This window comes from Orycteropus afer, unplaced genomic scaffold (genome assembly GCF_000298275.1).
Source record: "Orycteropus afer afer isolate SDZICR_OR568_19922 unplaced genomic scaffold, OryAfe1.0 scaffold00097, whole genome shotgun sequence".
Classification (NCBI taxonomy): domain Eukaryota; kingdom Metazoa; phylum Chordata; class Mammalia; order Tubulidentata; family Orycteropodidae; genus Orycteropus; species Orycteropus afer.
Window position 1 is genome coordinate 5,724,906 of NW_006921684.1, and position 19,612 is coordinate 5,744,517.

Consider the following 19,612-nt stretch of genomic DNA (forward strand, 5'->3'; position numbering starts at 1 on the left):
GTGCACTGTTCTTAGTGGCTGGGCAGTTTTCCTGGGGGAGGTACTGGGAATGCTGGCAGTGGGGAGTGAGGAAAGCCAAAAGATAATCACATCTTTCTTACCGTTTACCCCAGGCAAAGCGGTTTTGAAAACATAACCTTGCCTCTCCTCCCTTTTACTGTTTCATTGGCACAGATTAGGAAGTGAAAGGTACTCTGCAAATAAAGTAGGTTTTCAAATAGACAAATAGTGATTTACAAAGACTAGAAAAAACATGTTTAGACTGTGCTGTTCATTGCAGAAAATCTCATTATAAAACAAATCAGTAATCTACTAGCATTTCACAGCCTTTGTGATTATTTTGGTTGTAGTCAACTTTTATTCTAGGGAGAATCCGCAGTTTGACCTATGGTGTATCAGCATGTCTTATTGAGGGAAAGTAATAAACAACATATTAAAACTATTGGGAGGAAAAAAAAAAATAAAGGTAAACTTCATGAATGAGTCCCGGGATGGGATGCTTTCCTATAAGCAACCACTTTGCCTGATTGAGAACAGTGCCTAGTGCTGAATTAAATACTTAGTAAAGATTAGTTGGAAAATGAATAAATATTTTAAAGACACAGTCAAAAGGTTAAAAGTGGGCAGGCATAGTTACAGAATTAAATATCACTACATCTGTGACCTGCCTACTGAACCACGTGAGCAAAAACTTTAAATCAGATATACCTTTGAGTTGCTCTTCTGTCATTAGCAACAGACTGCCTAAAGTGATAAAAAATCAGACCAGAGAGGATAAGCCCCCAGTTCTGTGTTTGGGGCTCACACATCTTGTGAAGGACAAGATAATCAGTGTGCTGCTTTCTCAGGAAAATGTTATCACAGATTTTTCTAACTCCCACCAGACCAGCAGCAGAGCTGTGAGAGAGCCACATGAAAAAGATGCCCCAGGGCACGGAAAACTCAGTCCCTTATATGCCAGAGAGCTCCCTCATACCCAAGCCCATTGAAAAATAAGAACTGGGCTTTTAAAGCTTCTCTTATCATGGTTACTAGTGTCAGCCAGCTCTCAGCACTTTTTTGTTTGGACATTTTTACTGAGAACAATAACAAAATTGGACCATTTCCTGTGTAGAGAATGTAGCTACTTGCCTAATAAGAATGGCTTTCAGTTTTTTTATGTTCATTCTGTGAGGTTTTTTCTCCCCCCTTAGCTTTGTGTTAGTGGTGTTGGATGCTTCTACCAATACCTGTACCTCTATTCAGTAAGTAATTATTAGTCTCTGAAAGTGGGGGAAAAATACCATGTAGATTAATGACATAGTTATATTTCCAATGGGCTCCTTAAACAAAAACATAGTATTAAGCAGGCCAGCTGGAAAACTTTTTAGTCCTGTTTGATGTATCCACATTAGATTTGATTTCTGATCTGGAGATGAAATTTAACAAACCCTAAGTCATCTTTTGCTTTTTAAAATAGAAGGAAAAAAATACTTTCAACAAAGGAGATTTTTTTTTTTTAAATTGGAAGTAAGCATATTAATTAAGAGAAATATCCTATGTAACTTACATAGTAGCAATTTGAAAAAATAATTTAGACTGAGCCATGAAAATGAAATGATTTTCTTATACATCAGCCCTTTCAGCTGAGATCCCATTCAGCCCAACAGGGTTTTGTTTGTTTTTTGGAGAATTTCTTACGAGAAAGAGACAATGTTAGGTATGGAAAAGGCTCCCCAGATGAAGAAAGACAAATCTTTGGACTCAAGGTGGTTGAAGTTTATCCAAATGTGGAATGTACTATGTGAAGCCTCCCAGTTGTGGGGGTGCTGGCAAGCACTCAGCCAGGACTTCTGGGACTCGCACCTCAGCTGAATTCATTTATTCATTCAACAAAACATCTTTACAATGCCTGCCTGGGGAAGCAGAGTTAAAAAGACAAGTCCCTGCCTGCAAGGAACTCATTATGATAATTAACAGTTAGAGTTACTGCATTAGAGGGATGTACAGATGACTGTGAGGGCTGGCTGCAGGACTCAGCCCAACCTAGTGGTCAGGAAACTCTGCAGAGAAAAAATGAACACTGGAACCGAGACTTGTATAGTACGGAAGAGTCTATCAAGCAAACAATGACGGTGAGCTACTACAGGGGAAACAGAATGGTTTGTGCAAAGGAATAGTAGAAAGCATGATGTGTTTAGGAAAAGGAAAGAGTTTGATGTCATTGGGCCAAGGGTTGTATGTGAATAAGTGATGCAATGTGAATTAAAAATGGACTTGGTATGTCTTGCTAAGTATGTTGTTGTTATTTGCCATCGAGTCAGACCTGATTCATAGTGACTCCTTTTTGGGTTTCCGAGGCAGTATCACTATGGAAGTAGATTCCCCAACCTTCCTTCCAATGCTAAGGTATAAGGATTTGTATTTTGTAAAGTAATGTCAAGGCTTTTGTAACATTGATGGAAACTTAAGACTGAGTCAAATGGCCTTGTGTTGAAACCCAGCTCTTGCTATTTCTTGTGTGCTCTTGTGAGAAGCTTCTACTTCTCTTTATCTGCTTTTCCTTATCTATTAAATAGAAAGGGTAAATTATTTCTGTGTGTCTTAAAATGGCTTCTAAGAACAACAGACTCTGAGGCAGAGATTTGCATGCAGGGGATTGATTGGGGAGTACTTTCCAGGACCTCACTGGGAGTGAGTGAGGCTCAGCAGCTGGGATGGCCCTTTGGAGTTGACTCAGGAGGCCCTAACCTTTGTATTCCAGTTATCGGATTCAGGCTTTGTTTAGGGAGGGGCTAAGTGATTTTGTGGGTCAGACAGCTGCCTTTGGTAGAGGAGAATTCCCAAGGGGGATTTCTGAGGGCAATTCCCAGAGAGGGACTGCTGTAAGTTTTCAACTCTCAGCAGCAATATTCCCAGTAGTTGGGGGAATGAGTTCCTGGCCATTTAGGGGGGATCTGGAAAGTACCCATTAAACATATACACACACAGAGGTGAGAGAGAAATACCTGCTTCTCTGTTATTGAGCAGTTTTCTTGCTAACTAGATTTTTGGGGACTTAAAAAGTTACACTTCTTGCAAACTTGTCTAGATACCTACAAACGGTTGCTGGTTGCTGTGGCATTTAGAGGGGAGAATCCTCCAAGTTTCTTGAACAATCTTCTCACTTCTAATCATAGCTGATCAGCTGTAAAGTTAACCATCATTACAGTTGTTGTTAGTTAGTGTCATGAGTCCATCATTACAGTCATTGTTAGTTGTAATAGAATTGACTGTGTGTGGAGTATAGGTGCTCCATAGGGTTTTCAAGGCATTGATCTCTGGGAAGCAGATCAGCAGGTCTGTCTCTCAGGGCACCTCTGAGTGGTTTCAAACTGCCAACCTTTCAGCTAGTAGTTGAATGATTAATTGTTTGCACCACCCAGGAACTCCATCCTTACAATTACAGGTAACAAATTTTTCCTACCCTAAGCAAACAGAGCAGACTACAGACCTCATCTTTTCACCTATGTTATTACTGGAAAAAGAAAGGGCAAGAGAGGCAGAGGCCAGAAGGGAGAGGCTAGAACTTGTCAAGGCACTTGGTCAACCTTGCTGTCTGAAAGAACAGGAGGCCAGAATCCGTACTTGCCCTGTGCAAAGAACGTCTGGTCCCATAGATTAGAATGGAAGACTAGCGTGAACTCTTCCTTTGTTATCGTTCCAGAGCCTTTTCTCCTTTAATCAGAACTGAAAGAAATTGCTAGAGTTACTCTGAAGTGACCTTTAGAAACTCCATGAGGTCATCAGTGAGCATAATGCTTGTCCTTGGGAGAGGATTTTGACACTTTCAAAAATATCCCCACGTCTGTATGGAGATCCAAAAGCTGGGTGCTTGACAGTTTCAGCCTCTCAGCCTCTTAACACAGTTTAATCAGTGACAGAGAATCCTTGTTCTGTCTCCTACTGGGAGTTTAGAACAGATAATTCCATGAATCCTCTTTTGTATGCAAACAGATATGATAATCAGGAGGACACTTGGGTGAACACCTAATTCCAAGCATAGGTATAGGGAACAGCTCAACACTGTAATTTTAAATCATATCAGAATCATTTATAGGGATAGTCAGTTGCTTGTTAAGCTGGACATAAAGTTTTCAACAGGTAAGAAAAGTGACACTTTTAAAAACAATAACAAGAGCCAGTTATTCAAATACTGATTATTTCAGATTTAGGCCCTTGCTGCTATAGATGAAGCCTCTTTGTCAGAAAAACATAGTGATTCAGTTTTTAGGCTCAGAATTCAGATATTTTGGATATGAATCTTTGCTTTGTCATTTTTAGTAGTTGTGTATACTTGGAAATATTTCTAAATCTCCTATGCTTCAGTTTCTGTATTGATATAGTGGGTAGCATAACGTATTTCATGTAGTTGTTTGGAGAATTCAGGAGTCATACATTGAAAGTATTTAACTCTGTCTGGATTTAATAAGGTCTAGCTCTGGTGGCATAGCGGGTAAGGCATTTGGCTGCTAACTAAAAGGTTAGTGGTTCAAACCCACCAGCTGCTCCACAGGAGGAAGATGAAGCAATCTACTTCTATAAAGATTTACAGCCTTGGAAATTCAAGGGTGGTTGCTATGAGTTGGAATTGATTCAGTAGCAGTGGGTTTTTAGGTAACTTTTAGTTAAAATTATTATTATTATATATGTTGTAAAATGTATTCCATATACTCTGGTAGCATAGTGCCTAAGGTACTTGATTGCTACCCAGAAGGCTGGTGGTTCAGACCTACCAGCCACTCCTTGGAAGGAAGGTTGGGCAATCTACTTCCATAGTGATACCACTTTGGAAACCCAAGGAGGGGTCCTTATGAGTCAGGTCTGACTCGATGGCACATAACAACAACAACAATAATTATGTAATATGAGATTTGGAGGAGCTCTGGTGGCATATCGCCTAAGGCATTTGACTGTTAACCAGAAGGCTGGAGGTTCAAATGCACCAGCCACTCCTTGGAAAGAAGATATCTCTACTTCCATAGAGACAGCACCTCAGAAACCCAAGGAGTCATGGGTAGTGTAAATGGTTAAGCACTTGACTACTAGACAAAAGGTTGACAATTCAAAACAAATTAGAGGCACCTAGGAAGACAGGCCTGGTGATCTGCTTCCAAAAGGTGACAGCCTTGAAAACCCTATGGAGGAGTTCTATTTTATACACATGGGGTTATCATGTGTCAGGATCAACTCCAGGGCAACTAACAACCACAATAAGATGATACTAAGCATTATATTAAGTGTGTTCTCATTCTAAAGAAGTTATATGGCACAACTTTGGCACCTAGATCATCACATTCTATTTGTATATAATTTATTGTGAAGTTTCTAGCCACCTTTGTAAGCAGACTCTGAGAAATGATCTCACAACATCATTGCTCGGAGCTAGATTAAAATTTTCTTCTCACATTTCAACAATGAGTAGAGAATCAGGGGAAAATAAAGTGAATGCCATTGTAGCTAAATACCTGGTGCCTCTCCAGTCCACCACAGGCATTTTACACGGAGAGCCATGACTTTGAAGCTTCATTGATTTCTTCAACCATTCAACAGGAAGAGTTATTCAATTCCACCCTCCATTCTATTTAGACGATAGAAGAATAGACAGGAGAACGGTCTACTGTATCCTCTTACATTCTGCTTTACCGTTAGAAGAAGGGCAGAATTTGGGATTCCTTATACGCATGGGACCAGCCACTCCTCGGAAGGAAGATGGGGCAATCTACTTCTGTAGTGATACTGCCTCGGACACCCAAGGAGGGGTCACTATGAGTCGGGTCCAACTCCACGGCACATAACAACAACAACAACAACATACACATGGATTTGTTTCATTACCAACCCTCACTTCTTTCCCAAAAAACAAGGGACAGTGATGGGTCTCTTCCCTGGTCTCCAGCCCTGACTCCCAGAGTCATGAGACTTTCCTGCCTTCTTTCCATTACTCATGCTAAGAGAGAGTGTTCTTCTGCATCTGGTTTAGTGTTGCAGCCAGAAAATAGGCCATTCATATGCTACACTTAAAAATGTAATTAAAGTCAGCAGTCACAGTTGCAGGAAAGCTTATGGCCAGTGTATAGTACTCACTTTGATTATGGAAGCACCTGATCACAAAATCTTATTTACCAATTTTTAGAAAGTCAATAGAAGTAAGTAGTTAAGGGGGAGCACCATAAAATGACATTTGAATATGTTAAATTATCTCGGTGTGTTTTGAATTATCCTGAAGTCTGTCATTTCCTCATGGATTGTTTTCAAATTAATAATTTGTGTTTATCCTTCATTTGTTTGCATAAGCATATGTGAAATTATTGTTTGTTTTGTTTCTTCACCAACAATAATGACATCTCTAAGATGCTACTTCCTGCATTTTAACTATGCTCCAAGCACTGTGCTTTGTGTTTTTCTTACATTATTTCACATATCCTCACAGCACCTAATGAACAGGTATTATAATCCACCTTTCAGAAATGTGGAAACTAAAGACTGAGAGATACAAGAGCCAGGCTGACTGGTATGTGTTCTTTTCTTTGCCTGTATCTTAGATAGTTCATACTTTGGACTCTATTGGTGTTATTTGGTGGTAACTGGTCATGTCACTCAAAGCATAGGCCAAAAACTTCTGAGAAGTGGAACCCTGTCATCCTTGGCCTAAAGGATAATATCCTGAAGATGAAAATCCTGAAAGTTGATACTGAGTCTGCCAAGTCTGTCAATCATCCCCAGTGACTCAAAACAGCAGAGACTGGCTGCAAGCCACTGAAAATTACCCTACTTTGGCATAAGTGCGATAGGGCATCAGATTCAGACTCACAGGAATGAAATTAACTCATTTTTGTTATTCCTGATTATATGACTTAATCTGAAAAGGAAGGAGAGAATGCTAGTAAGACTTGGAAATTTGTAGTCATTTTTTATTTCAGTCAAAGCCAGTCATATTCTATTTAAATACCCCAATATGGAGAAAACAAAGATATTTCATGACAAAAAGCTGTACTTTCAAATAGACCATTTAGATAAAATAAGTAAATGTTGAAAAAGACTCATTAGTTTAAGTTAATAAAAAGTACTGTTATGTTGTTGTTATGTGCCGTCGAGTCAGACCCAACTCATAACAACCCCTCCTTGGGTTTCCGAGGTGGTAACACTACAGAAATAGATTGTCCAACCTTCCTTCCAAGGAGCAGCTGGTGGGTTTGAACTGCCAGCCTTCTGGTTAGCAGTCAAGGGCCTTAGGCACTATGCTACCAAAGCTCCCAATAAAAGATACTAGTATACCACAAATCTCTAAGGCTGTGACCTAGTTTGTGTGTGTGTGTGATTTGGGTGAAAGTTTACAGAGCAAATTCACTTTCCGTACAGCAGTTCATGCTTTATCTCATGACATTGACTACACTTTACCACAATGCAACAGCTCCCCTCCCACTTCCTCCTGATAGTTACCTCTTCCCTGTGTTCATCCCTCTATACACTCTTGCCCCCTGAGCTGTCTCCCTGTGCATAAACACCCTTCTATTCTCCCATGATTGTTCTCTCCAAGGACTTTATCTACCTAATGTAAATGTTCACCTCATATGCCTGTCTTTTGTTTGGCTGAAAGCCACAGGTGTGGGTTCAAATCCAGACCTGAAGGACAGCTAGGGGCCATAGTCTCCATCAGTGGTTCCACCAGTCTCTATCAGACCAGCAAACCTGGTCCCTTTTTTTTGTTTTTTTCCCAAATGATTTTGCGTTTTGTTCCACATTGTTCTCCCTCTCTATCCAGGATCTCCTATATAGATCCCCCTCCAAGTGGTTGACAGTGGTAGCCAGGCATCATCTAGTTATTCTGGTCTCAGAGTCATATAGGCTGAGGATCACATGGTGTACCAGTAGCTTGGACTAATGTTTCCATGAATCTTTGGTTTTCTTCATTCTTCTTTGCTCTGGACTAGGAGAGATCCATCATTGCATGTAGATGGCTGCTTGCAAACTTTTAAGATCCCAGTTGCTACTCACCAAAGTAGGAGGTGGAACAATGTTTTGTGCAGTATGTTATACCAATTGAGCTTGATGTCCCATGCGACTATGGTCCCGAGCCTGAGCCCATAGGTTCAACTACTTGCTCCCTCTGGGTTGCTGGTTGTGCCCAAGAAATGACTACAACCTTGTCCCTTGTCAGCTCTACTCTACACCTGGGAATTCTACAGAACAGACAAATACACTTGTAGAAACATTGTCTGCCAACCCTGTACATGGTCTTGGGTACACTACCCCCTGCACAGACAAACCTAATAGTTCAGCCTCTCCACCCATCTATCCACCTATATACCCATGTTTGCCTTCACTGACAATGCAACACTGTATGTACAAAAGGGTTCATCTTTATTGTCTGTACTTCCCATGCACCTCTCTATTTCTTCCTCAATACCACCATGTTGATCACTCACATTTGGTCCATTGCCCTTCTCTTCACCCAAATCAATACTTGTCTCTACCTATCTAACAGTGTTCCCTCCATTCCCCTCCCACCCCTGGTAACCAACAAAGAAAATTTCCTTCCGTATATAAACCTTTCCTTGACTTTTTACAATAATGGACTAATACAATATTTGTCCTTCTGTGATTGACTTATTTCACTCAGCATAACGTCCTCCAGGTTCATCCGTGTTATGTGGTGTTTTGCAGATTCTACATTATTCTTTAAGGTTGTGTAGTATTCCATTGTGTACGTTCCATAGTTGGTTATCCATTCTTCAGTTGATGGACACCAAGGTTGTTTCCATCTTTTGGCTATTGTAAATAGTGTTGTGATGAACATGCATGTGCATACATCTGTTCTTGTCCTGGCTCTCACTTTTTTAGGATATATACCTAGTAATGGAATGGCTGGGTCAAATGGTATTTCTAATTCTAACTTTTTACGGAATCACCATACTGCTTTCCACAGTGGTTGTACCATTTTACAGTCCCACCAGCAGTGTATGAGAGTCCCAATCTCTCCGCATCCTTGCCAGCATTTGTTATTTTCTGTCTTGTTGAACTTCGCTACTAGCACTGGGGCAAGATGGTATCTCATTGTTGTTTTGATTTTTTATCTCTCTAATGGCTAATGATCGTGAGCATTTCTTCATACGTTTATTGGCCACCTGAATAACCTCCTTGGTGACATGTCTATTCATGTCTTCTGCCCATTTTTAATTGAATTATTTGTCTTTTTGTTATTGAGGTGTTAGAGTTTTCTATAAATTCTAGAGATAAGTCCCTTGTCAAATAAGTCATTGCTTAACATTTTTTCCAATCTGTAGGTTTTCTTTTGACTCTTTTGGAGAAGTCTTTGGAAGCACATAAAAATTTAATTTTTAGAAGGTCCCATTCATCTAGTTTCTCTTCTACTGTTTGTGGATTTTGGGTTATGCTTGATAGTCTATTTATGCCATATATTAGGGCCCCTAATTTGTCCTTAGTTTTTGCTTGAGGAACTTCATAGTTTTACGTTTCACATTTAAGTCTTCAATCCATCTGGAGTAAGTTTTTGTGTATGGTGTGAGGTATAGATCTTGTTTCATTTTTCTGCAAATGGATCTCCAGTTTTGCCAGCACCATTTATTAAGCAAACATTCCCTTTCCCATTTAATGGATTTTGGCCTTTTGTCAAAGATCAGCTGACCATAGGTCTATGGATCTATTTCTGGGTTCTCAATTCTATTCCATTGGTCTCTTTGTCTTTCATTATACCAATACCATGCAGTTTTGACTACTTATAGTAGGTTTTGAGATCCAGCAGTATGGGACCCCTCCTCCTTTGTTCTTTTTCTTCAATAGTGCTTTGCTTATCTGAGGTGTCTTTCCTTTCCATATAAAGTTAGTGATTGATTTTTCCATATCCTTAAAGAATGTGGATGGGATCTGGATTGAGATTGCATTGAATGTATAGATTGCTTTGGGTAGAATTGACATTTTCACAAGGTTCAATCTTCCTATTCATGAGCGTGGTATGCTCTTCCATTTATGTAGATCTCTTACGTTTTTTGGAGTAATCTTTTATAGTTTTCTTTGTACAGGTCTTTTGTATGTGACCTAGTTTTTTGTGTCTTTAAAAAATACTGTGTTTTTGGTCAAAGTTTACACAGCAAATTATGTTCCCATTTGACAGTTTCTGCACAATTGTTCATTGATGTTAGTTACATTTTTCATGGTGCGCCAGCATCCTTTTTAATTGCATTCTGGTTGTTCCAATACTCTAGCTTTTCATCGTCTTGTCTTTGCCTTAGAGTAATTGTTGACCATTTGATCTCGTATAGGTAGTTTTTTTTTAATGAAGCCCTGTACTCACAAGAAATATCCTTTATTTTGTATGCCAATCTGTTATTCACTAAAAGATGATCTTGGGATAGTTTTGTTTCAAGATTTAAAGAGTATGTTAGGGCAGTAGTCTCAGGGAATCATTTTTTCTTAACTGGTTCATTAAGTCTAGAGTTTGTAAGAATTTGATTTCTGTTCCTCATTTTTCTCCCATTACATCAGGATCCATACGTGTGTCATTTGTGGTAGCTGAGTACCATCTAGTTCTTCTGGTCTCAAGGGAGATGAGGCTGTGGTTCATGTAGGCTATTAGCCCTGTGGACTAGTTTCTTCTCTGAAGCTGTGACCTAATTTTGAAGAAAAAGTCCATAAGTTTTTTAAAAATCTGAAAACTACTAATCTGTATATACCTGGAAAGAGAAAGTCTATTTCTTTTTTTTTTAATGTAAATATATGTATTTGTTGTAAAACTTTAGAAAACAATAATACAGAAAGAGAAATAGTAATTACCCATATTAGCACAATCTACTGTTAATATTTTTCAATAAATTGAAAAGATTTTCTCTATCTTTTCCCAGTTTATACATATATACATACATATTTTACAAAACTAATACTTTCTTGGATGTAGTTTGGTACCTTGCTATTTTCGTAACCTGCTAATTTTGTGAAATACTGCTGTAATTTCCCATGTGTTGAAATAATCTTTCAAAATACAATTCTTAACACCTGCATAGTGCTTTACCATCTGCATGGCCAAGTATTTCCTTGTTGTTGGACATTTAAATCATTTATACATCCCTGATATGTTTCCTTATGCTAAATTCCTTGAAGTAGAGTTGTTGGGTCAGAGTGGCATTAGAAATTCATTAGAATTTCATGTGTTTCTATTTTGACTTTTTGGCTTTTTGGAGTGATAATGGTCATGACTGATTTACCAATGAGTCATCCATTCTCTGAAAAATAATTTGGATATTATATTAGCAGAGAGCTACCACATACAGTTGAGTGAGTTGCTGCAGCAGTGGTAAATAACATTAATAAGACTAATGTCTTCATACCATTTTGGTGCAGCGTAGCAGAAGAATTTAATGGTATTCCAGTGGCCTCTAGGGGCAGCTTAATTATTGATGGGGCTTGGATAAATAAGTAAGAATACTTCAAGGTAACACTGCTAGTTGCTTTTCTTGAGTTTTATCAACTCTGTAACTAGCTCATTTTTCCATAAATAAAACAAAAGTACATTTCTACATTGATGTCATTTTTTGAAATATTTTAGAAGATAGGTGTAATTTGTATTTCTAAATTGCTGATCGGGTTGACAGACACATAATAAGTGGTCAGTGAATAGCAGTTGTTGGTATTGCTGTTCTTGAGTTTATGTTGTTGTCTTTATCAATTAGTAACACCAGGACATTTGCAATTGGCCTGGTTATAAATTTGCCAGATGAGTTACTAAATAAAAGCATTCACCACTAATTCAAAGGCTTAATCAAAGACTTTTAATGAGGACATTAAGCAGATGATATAAGTGTATCTCCTTGAGAAAGTGATTAATTACAATAATAATAATAATAAAATTGTCAGGTACATTGGGCATTTTGTCACACAGCATAATACTGTGATATTGACATTCAAATGTTAGCATCAGTACATACTAATATCAAGAATAGTTGTTAAAATGCCTTGAAAATTTAGGGCAAAAATATCTGGAATTATATACACCAAAATTATTTTAAATGAGTATCTCTAAGTTAAATATGGATAGCTTTTATTTTCTTGTCTTTGCTTTTCTATCATTTCTATATTTGTACAATGAATATATTTTTAAAGCACACAATAAAACACTTTTTCATTGTAAACTAAAACCTTAAAGAAATAGATTGGCCCAAAGTAAATACCAGTTGGTATTTACTGTGAAGAAGAGAAGAAACTATATCCAGTAAGTAATTTAGCCCCAAATTCTTTTTATTTATGGGGAACTGGCCTGTTTTCTAGATCTCATTAGAATTTACAGCTTGAATGTAGAATATTGAAAAAGCGGTTGCCATTGAGTTGATGCCAACTCATGGCAATTCCATGTATATCAGAGTAGAACTATGCTCCACAGGGTTTTCAATGTTGTTGTTGTTAGGTGCCGTCAAGTCATCTCTGACTCATAGTGATCTCATTTACAGCAGAACAAAACACTGCCCAGTCCTGTGCCAACCCCATGATCTTTGCTATACCTAAGCCCATCATTGTAGCCACTGGGTCAATCCATCTTATTGAGGGCCTTCCCCTTTTTCATTGTCCCTCCACTTCACCAACCATGATATCCTTCTCCAGGGAATGGCCCCTTCTGACAATATGACCAAAGTAGGTGAGGCAAAGTCTGGCCATTCTCGCTTCCAAGGAGCATTCCAGCTGCACTTCTTCCAGGACATATCTGTTAGTTCTTTTGCAGTCCATGGTACTTTCAGGGTTCTTTGCCAACACCACAACTCAAAAGCATCAATTCTTCTTCAGTCTTCCTTATTCATTGTCCAGCTCTCACATGCATATGAGGAGATTGAAAATACCATGGCTTGTGTCAGGTGCACCTTAGTCCTCAAGGAGACATATTTGCTCTTCAGCACTAGAAAGAGGTCCTTTGAAGCCAATTTGCCCAGTGCTGTACGACATCTGATATCTTGACTGACTGCTGCTTCCATTGGTATTGATTATAGAAACAAGCAATGTGAAGTCTTTGACAACTTCAATCTTTTCTCCATTTATCATGATGCTGCTTATTGGTCCCGTTATGAGGATTTTTGTGTTCCGTATATTGAGATGTAATCCATACTCCAGACTATTCTTCAGTCTTCATCAGTAAGTGCTTCAAGTCATCCTCACTTTCAGCAAGGAAAGTTGTATCATCAGCGTATTGCAGGTTGCTAATGATTCTTCCTCCAATCCTGCTGCCAAGTTCGTCTTCATACAGTCCAGCTTCTCAGATTATTTGCTCAGCATACAGATTGAATAAGTATGGTGAAAGGATACAACCCTGAAGCACTTCCTTCTTGATTTTAAACCATGCAGTGTCCCTTTGTTCTGTTCAAATGACAGCCTCCTGGTCTGTGTCCAAGTTCCTCACGAGCACAATTAAGTATTCTGGAGTTCCCATTCTTCTCAGTGTTATCCATAATTTGTTATGATCCACACAATCAAATGCTTTTGCATAGTCAATAAAATACAAGTAAGCATCTTTCTGGAATTGTTTGCTTTGAGCCAAGATCCGTCTGACATCAGCAATGATATCCCTCATTCCATGTTCTCTTCTGAATCCAACTTGCATCCCTGGAAGTTCTTGGTCAATATACTGCTGTAATTAAATTACTGAATTATCTTCAGTAAGATTTTACTTATGTGCAATATTAATGATATTGTCCAATATTTTGCACATTCTGTAGGATCACCTTTCCCTGGAATGGGTACAAATATGGATCTCTTCCAGTCAGTTGGCCAAGTAGCTGTCTTCCAAATCTCTTGGCATAGCTGAGTGAGTGCCTTTAGTGCAGCATCTGTTTGTTGAAACGTCTCAATGGGTATCCCATTAATTCCCGGAGCCTTGTTTTTTGTCACTTCCCTCAGTGCAGCTTCAACTTGTTCCTTTAGTACCATTGGTTCTTGATCATATACCACCTCCTGAAATGGATGAACATCAACCAGTTATTTTTGGTACAGTGACTCTGTATATTCTTTCCATCTTCTTTTGATGCTTCCTGCATCATTCAATATATTGCCCATAGAATCTTTCCGTATTGCCACTTGAGGCTTAAATTTCCTTTTCAGTTCTTCCAGCTTCAGAAATGCTGAGTGTGTTCTTCCTTTTAGACTTGCCAGCTCCATGTCTTTGCACATTTCATTATAATAGCTGACTGTCTTCTTGAGCTGCTCTTTGAAGTCTTCTGTTTAGTTCTTTTATCTTGTCATTTCTTCCCTTTGCTTTAGGTACTCTCCATTCAAGGGCAAGTTTCAGAGTCTCTTTTGACATTCATTTTGGTCTTTTCTTGCTTTCCTGTCTTTTTAATGACCTTTTGCTTTCTTCACGGATGATGTTCTTGGTATCATCCCACAATTTCTCTGGTTTTCAGTCATTGGTGTTCAGTGCATCATATCTCTTCTTCACATTGTCTCTAAATTCAAGAGGGATATAATCAGGGTCATATTTTGGCTCTCATGGACTTGTTTTAATTGTCTTCAGCTTCAATTTGAACTTGCATATGCACAGTTGATGATCTGTTCCACAATCAGCTCCTGACCTTGTTTTGGCTGAAGTTATTGAGCTGCTCCATTGCCTCTTTCCACAAATGTAATCAATCCAATTCCTGTGTATTCTGTCTGATGCAGTCCACATGTACAGCTGCCATTTATGTTCTTGAAAAAAGGTATTTGAATGAATAAGTCATTGGTCTTGCAAAATTCTATAATACGATCTCCAACATTATTTCTATCCCCAAGACCAAATTTTCCAACTACCAGTGATTCTTCTTTGTTTCCAATTTTTGTGTTCCAGTCACCAGTGATAATCAGCACATTTTGATTGCGCATTTGGTCAATTTCAGACTGCAGAAGTTGGTAAAAATCTTCAATTTTCTCATCTTTGGCTTTGGTGGTTGGTGCGTAAATGAAAAAAATAGTAGTATTAACTGGGTTTCCTTTCAGGCGTATGGATATTATTGTATCACTGACAGCATTGTACTTCAGGACAGATCTTGAAACATTCTTTGTGGTGATGAATACCACGCCATTCCTCTTCAATTTGTCATTTCTGGCATAGTAGATCATATGGGTATCTGATTCAAAATGGCCAAAACCAGTGCATTTCAGACTAGGATATCAATCTTTATGTGTTCCATTTCATTTTTGACAATTTCTAATTTTCCTTGATTCATACTTCCTACATTCCATGTTCCAATTATCAATGGATGTTTGCTGCTGTTTTGTCTCATATTGAGTCATGGTACTTCAGCAAATGGAGGACCTGAAAACTCTAATTTATCCATATCATTAAGGTAGGCTCTACTCTGATAAGGCAGCTCTCTCTCAGTCATGTTTGGAGTGTCTTCTGACCTGAGGGGCTCATCTTCTGGCACTGTAATGGACAGTGTTTCAGGGCTATTCATAAAATTTTCCAGTAGTATATCAGACAGTGTTTCACTACTATTCGTAAGGTTTTCACTGGCCAGTTCTTTGAGAAGTGGATGGCCTCTTCCTTCTGAGTCTGTCTCAATCTGGAAGTTCCACCAGAATTGGTCCACCATGGGCATCCCTGCTGGCATAGCCTCCAGCCTCACAGCAACGTGCAAGCCATCACGGGACAACAAACTGAAAGTTTGTTTTCCTTAGCTGTTCCAAGTGCTCAGCTCACTTCCTGGGCTTCGCCCTACCTGTTCCTACTGGCCCTGTCTGCTGCTGCTCCCTGCCACCTGGGGGCTGTCCCCTGCCCTCCTTACCTGTTCCAGCCACCAGCCCTGTCAGGGTTTTTCAGTGGCTGATGGTTTTTGAAAGTACATCTCCAGGTCATTCTTCCAAGGCACCTCTGGATGGACCAAAGTTGTCAACCTTCCAGATAGCATCCAAGCATGTTAACTAAAATAATAATAAAAACAACTCACTGCTACTGAGTCATTTCTGACTCATAGTGGCCCCCATTGTGTTACTGAGGCTGTAAATCTTTACGGAAGTAGATCACCCCATCTTCCTTCCATAAAGCAGCTGGTGGGTTTGAACCACTAACCTCCTGGTTAGCAGTCAAGTGCCTTAACCACTAACCACCAACCAAACCAAAACCAAACTCACTGCTGTCAAGTCGGATCTGACTCACAGTGACCCCTCCTTGAGTTTCTGAGGTGGTATCACTATAGAAGTAGATTGCCCAACCTTCCTTCTGAGGAGTGGCTGGTGAGTTTGAACTGCCAACCTTCTGGTTAGCAGTCAGATGCTTTAGGCACTACACCACCAGAGCTCTGTTAACTAAAATGAAAAAATATGAAATCAGGTATTTCTGATCAAGATGACATCTTGTGCATAGGCTTCAACCACTTTATTTCCCAAATTACCTATGAAACTACCAATCAAATATATAAAAAGAAAAAAAACTAGGACTGTCTTTTTAACTTTAAGCAGATCACATCACTCCTCTGTTCAAACCTCTTAATGGCCTCCACCTCACTCAGAGTGAAATTCAGAATAGTAACTGCTAACTCTCCCCTCCCTTCCCCATCTTTATTTGTCTTTTTATCTTTTATCCCTTTCTGATATATAAATTTAATTATTTTTTCACTTTCTGTCTCCCCTCAAATATAATGTAAGTTCCCAAGGGAAGGAACTTTGTATTCACTGAAACAGTGATGGCTTTCTAATAGGTACTCAGTAAAGCTTTACTGAATAAATAAGTAATGAATAAAGACCAAGGTTTGCATTAGAAACCATCAACATAATAGAAATTTTAAGACATTTCAGCAAGATCCAGTTTTGACAGAGCTAGATTTAAGCAACCTTATCACATGCAGCCTGCTTCCCAAGAGAGAGAAATTAGAGGAGGCCTGGTAGTAACCCACCTTCAAGAGGCAAAGGTTGGCTAAGAAAAATTGTTCTTGTGTGGTATCCAACTAGTGGTGTTGGGAGGTATTGTGTTTGCTTTTAGCATCACTAAACCCATTGCCATTAAGTCAATTCCAGCTCATAGAGACCTCTATTGGGTTTCTAAGGCTGTAAATCTTTAAAGAAGTAGATTACCTCATCTTTCTCCCATGGAGTAGGTGGTGTGTTTGAACCTCTGACCCTCTGGTTAGCAGCCAAAGGTCTTACCCACTACTGCACCAGCATCACTAGGTACCATGGAACTTTCAGCAAAATACTCATGGCACAGGCTCCCACCCAACTTTGCCAATTGGTAATCTTCTTCTAAGATTATTTACATTTTTTTTTTTTTCATCAATTCCTTTAGGGATCTGGAGGCCCTTGTGTCTAAAAACTAATCAAAAATAATCTCAGAAATAAACTCTGCCTCCTAATCTGTTCTTTTTTTCTTTTCAGTTTTTTTTTTTCTCCCAAAAACTAGTATTTTCTTAAGTGTCTCACCATATCCTTAAAAGTTCATACCCATGGCTGTTGAGCCAATTCTGACTCATAGCAACTCTATAGTACAGAGTAGAACTGCCCTATAGGGTTTCCAAGGGTATAAATCTTTATGGAAGCAGACTGTCACATCTTTCTTCCATGACCTAGTCTATTCTTAAGACAGTGCCAGGCCACCATGGACATCTTTACAGAGTTAATTATGTACATCCTTGCAGAGGTAAGTATGAGTGATACTGGCAGCTATGTCACCAGTATTTAAAAAGCTGTTGGGGTCACTCATGGCGAACAAGTTTCAGCAGAGCTTTCAGATTAAGACAGACTAGGAAGAAAGGCCTGGTGGTTCTACATCCAAAAGTTAACGAGTGAAAATCCTATGCATCACCAGAGAATATTGGCTGATATAATGCTACAGGAAGAGCGCCCTAGGTTAGAAGGCATTACACAGTGGGCTTAAAAAATACCAGTGCTTGTGAAGATGGTGCAGGACTGGGCACCATTTCTCTCTCTTATACATGGGATCAACATGAGTCAGAGCCAACTTGACAGCAACCAACAGCAATGTGTAAAGTGTGTAGATACCTAGAGAAGCCCCTCACTGCTAACTGCTTTGGTGACCAGGAAAGCTGTAACTTTAATGGATTAGGAGTTAGCTAGAAAGGACCACTTGGGTCAGGGGGATGGGGGTTGGCGAGGAAGGAATAGAAAGGTGACATCCAGGTTCTGCCTTTGGCAGCTGTGAGGATGATAAGCCTCATTTGGCAGGAAGAGGTTTGAGGCAAAGAACCTGTGATGGGGTGAAGGATAAAGATAAGTTTAGCTTTGGATGGACTTGTAGAACAACCCAGGTGCAGAAGTCCCATAGGCAGAGTAAGAACTTCAGGAAAGAGTGGAGAATTGGAAATTTGAGTATGGGCTTACTAATTAAAATCTTAGCAGTGGTTGAGACAGACTAGGGAAAATACAGAGAGTGAGAAAGAAAGAACGTGGGGTGGTAGGGGACTTTGCCAGTCCAGAAATTAAGGGATGAGAAAAAAAAATTATGTCACAAAAGTGACTGAGAAGGATCGGCCAGAGAAGTGGGAAGAAACCCACTGTGGTGAGGTGTTGGGGAACCTAAGCGGAAAAAAATGCCTCAAGGAGGATGTGGTCAGTATGATAAAGTATGAGATGTGTCTACTGATTTTAGCTGTAAAAAAGTCATTGGTAACCTTGACAAGGCAATATGAGTGAAATGGTAAAGGTTGAGAAGTAAAAGGAAGGTGAGCAACTTAGGAAAGAAAATGTGGATAATATTTTCTAGAAATTTCCCTGTGAAGAAGAAGAAGAGAGAGAAAGGAAGTGTATGGAGAACATAGGGCCAAGACAGGTTTGTTTTCATTTGTGGTAGTTTTTTGTTTTGTTTTGTTTTTCAAGATGTGAGAACAGAGATAGTTTAAAATGTGGAAGGGAAGAAGAAGAAAAAAAAATACCAAACTCACTGTTGTCAAGTTGGATGCAACTCATAGTGACTCCTCCTTGGGTTTCCGAGGCAGTATCACTATGGAAGTAGATTGCTCAATCTTCCTTCCAAGGAGTGGCTTGTGGGTTTGAACTGCCAGTCTTCTGGTTAGCAGTTAGATGCCTTAGGAAGAGAGGAAGCTATAACAATAACAATAACAAAAAAAAAAAGTTCAAAATGTTAGGAGAGAACTGGTATAATTGATTAATCCAAGATGCTGCAGAAGTAGAATTTAATGGCATCAAAAGAACAGACAGGGAGATTGGCCTTTGGCAAGAAACATTATTAGGAGCAGAAAAAATAAGAGTTGCTGTGGATACAGGTACTTTTCTAGGTGGGGTGACAGGGCATTGAAGATTCTCTGTTCCTCTTTCTTTGTGAAATTTGAAGTGATACATTTGATGAGCAAGAGGAGAAAAATGATCTATGGGAGCTAAAGTTTTGAAAAAAGTACAGAAGGTTCAGAATAACCCCTAGGGAGACTGAGAATTCATAATAAAATCAATGAAAATGAGAAAATTTCCTGCTTCAGAAAATATCACAATCTGAAAATGTTGATTCTACCCAAAGCAATCTATACATTCAATGCAATCCCAATCCAGATCTCATCAACATTCTTTAGGGATATGGAAAAACCAATCACTAACTTTATATGGAAAGGAAAGAGACCTCAGATAAGCAAAGCACTACTGAAGAAGAAGAACA

General features: G+C 39.1%; 1 protein-coding gene across 1 annotated transcript in view; it reads left to right on the plus strand.

Annotated features, from left to right (window-relative positions):
• Positions 1–19,612, plus strand: part of SRGAP1 (SLIT-ROBO Rho GTPase activating protein 1) — a 460,449-nt gene that overhangs the window by 223,864 nt on the left and 216,973 nt on the right. Inside the window, 3 exon segments of the mRNA XM_007942730.1 lie at positions 2,187–2,192; positions 8,110–8,139; positions 15,860–15,910. Coding sequence (XP_007940921.1) covers positions 2,187–2,192; positions 8,110–8,139; positions 15,860–15,910 — 87 coding nt within the window.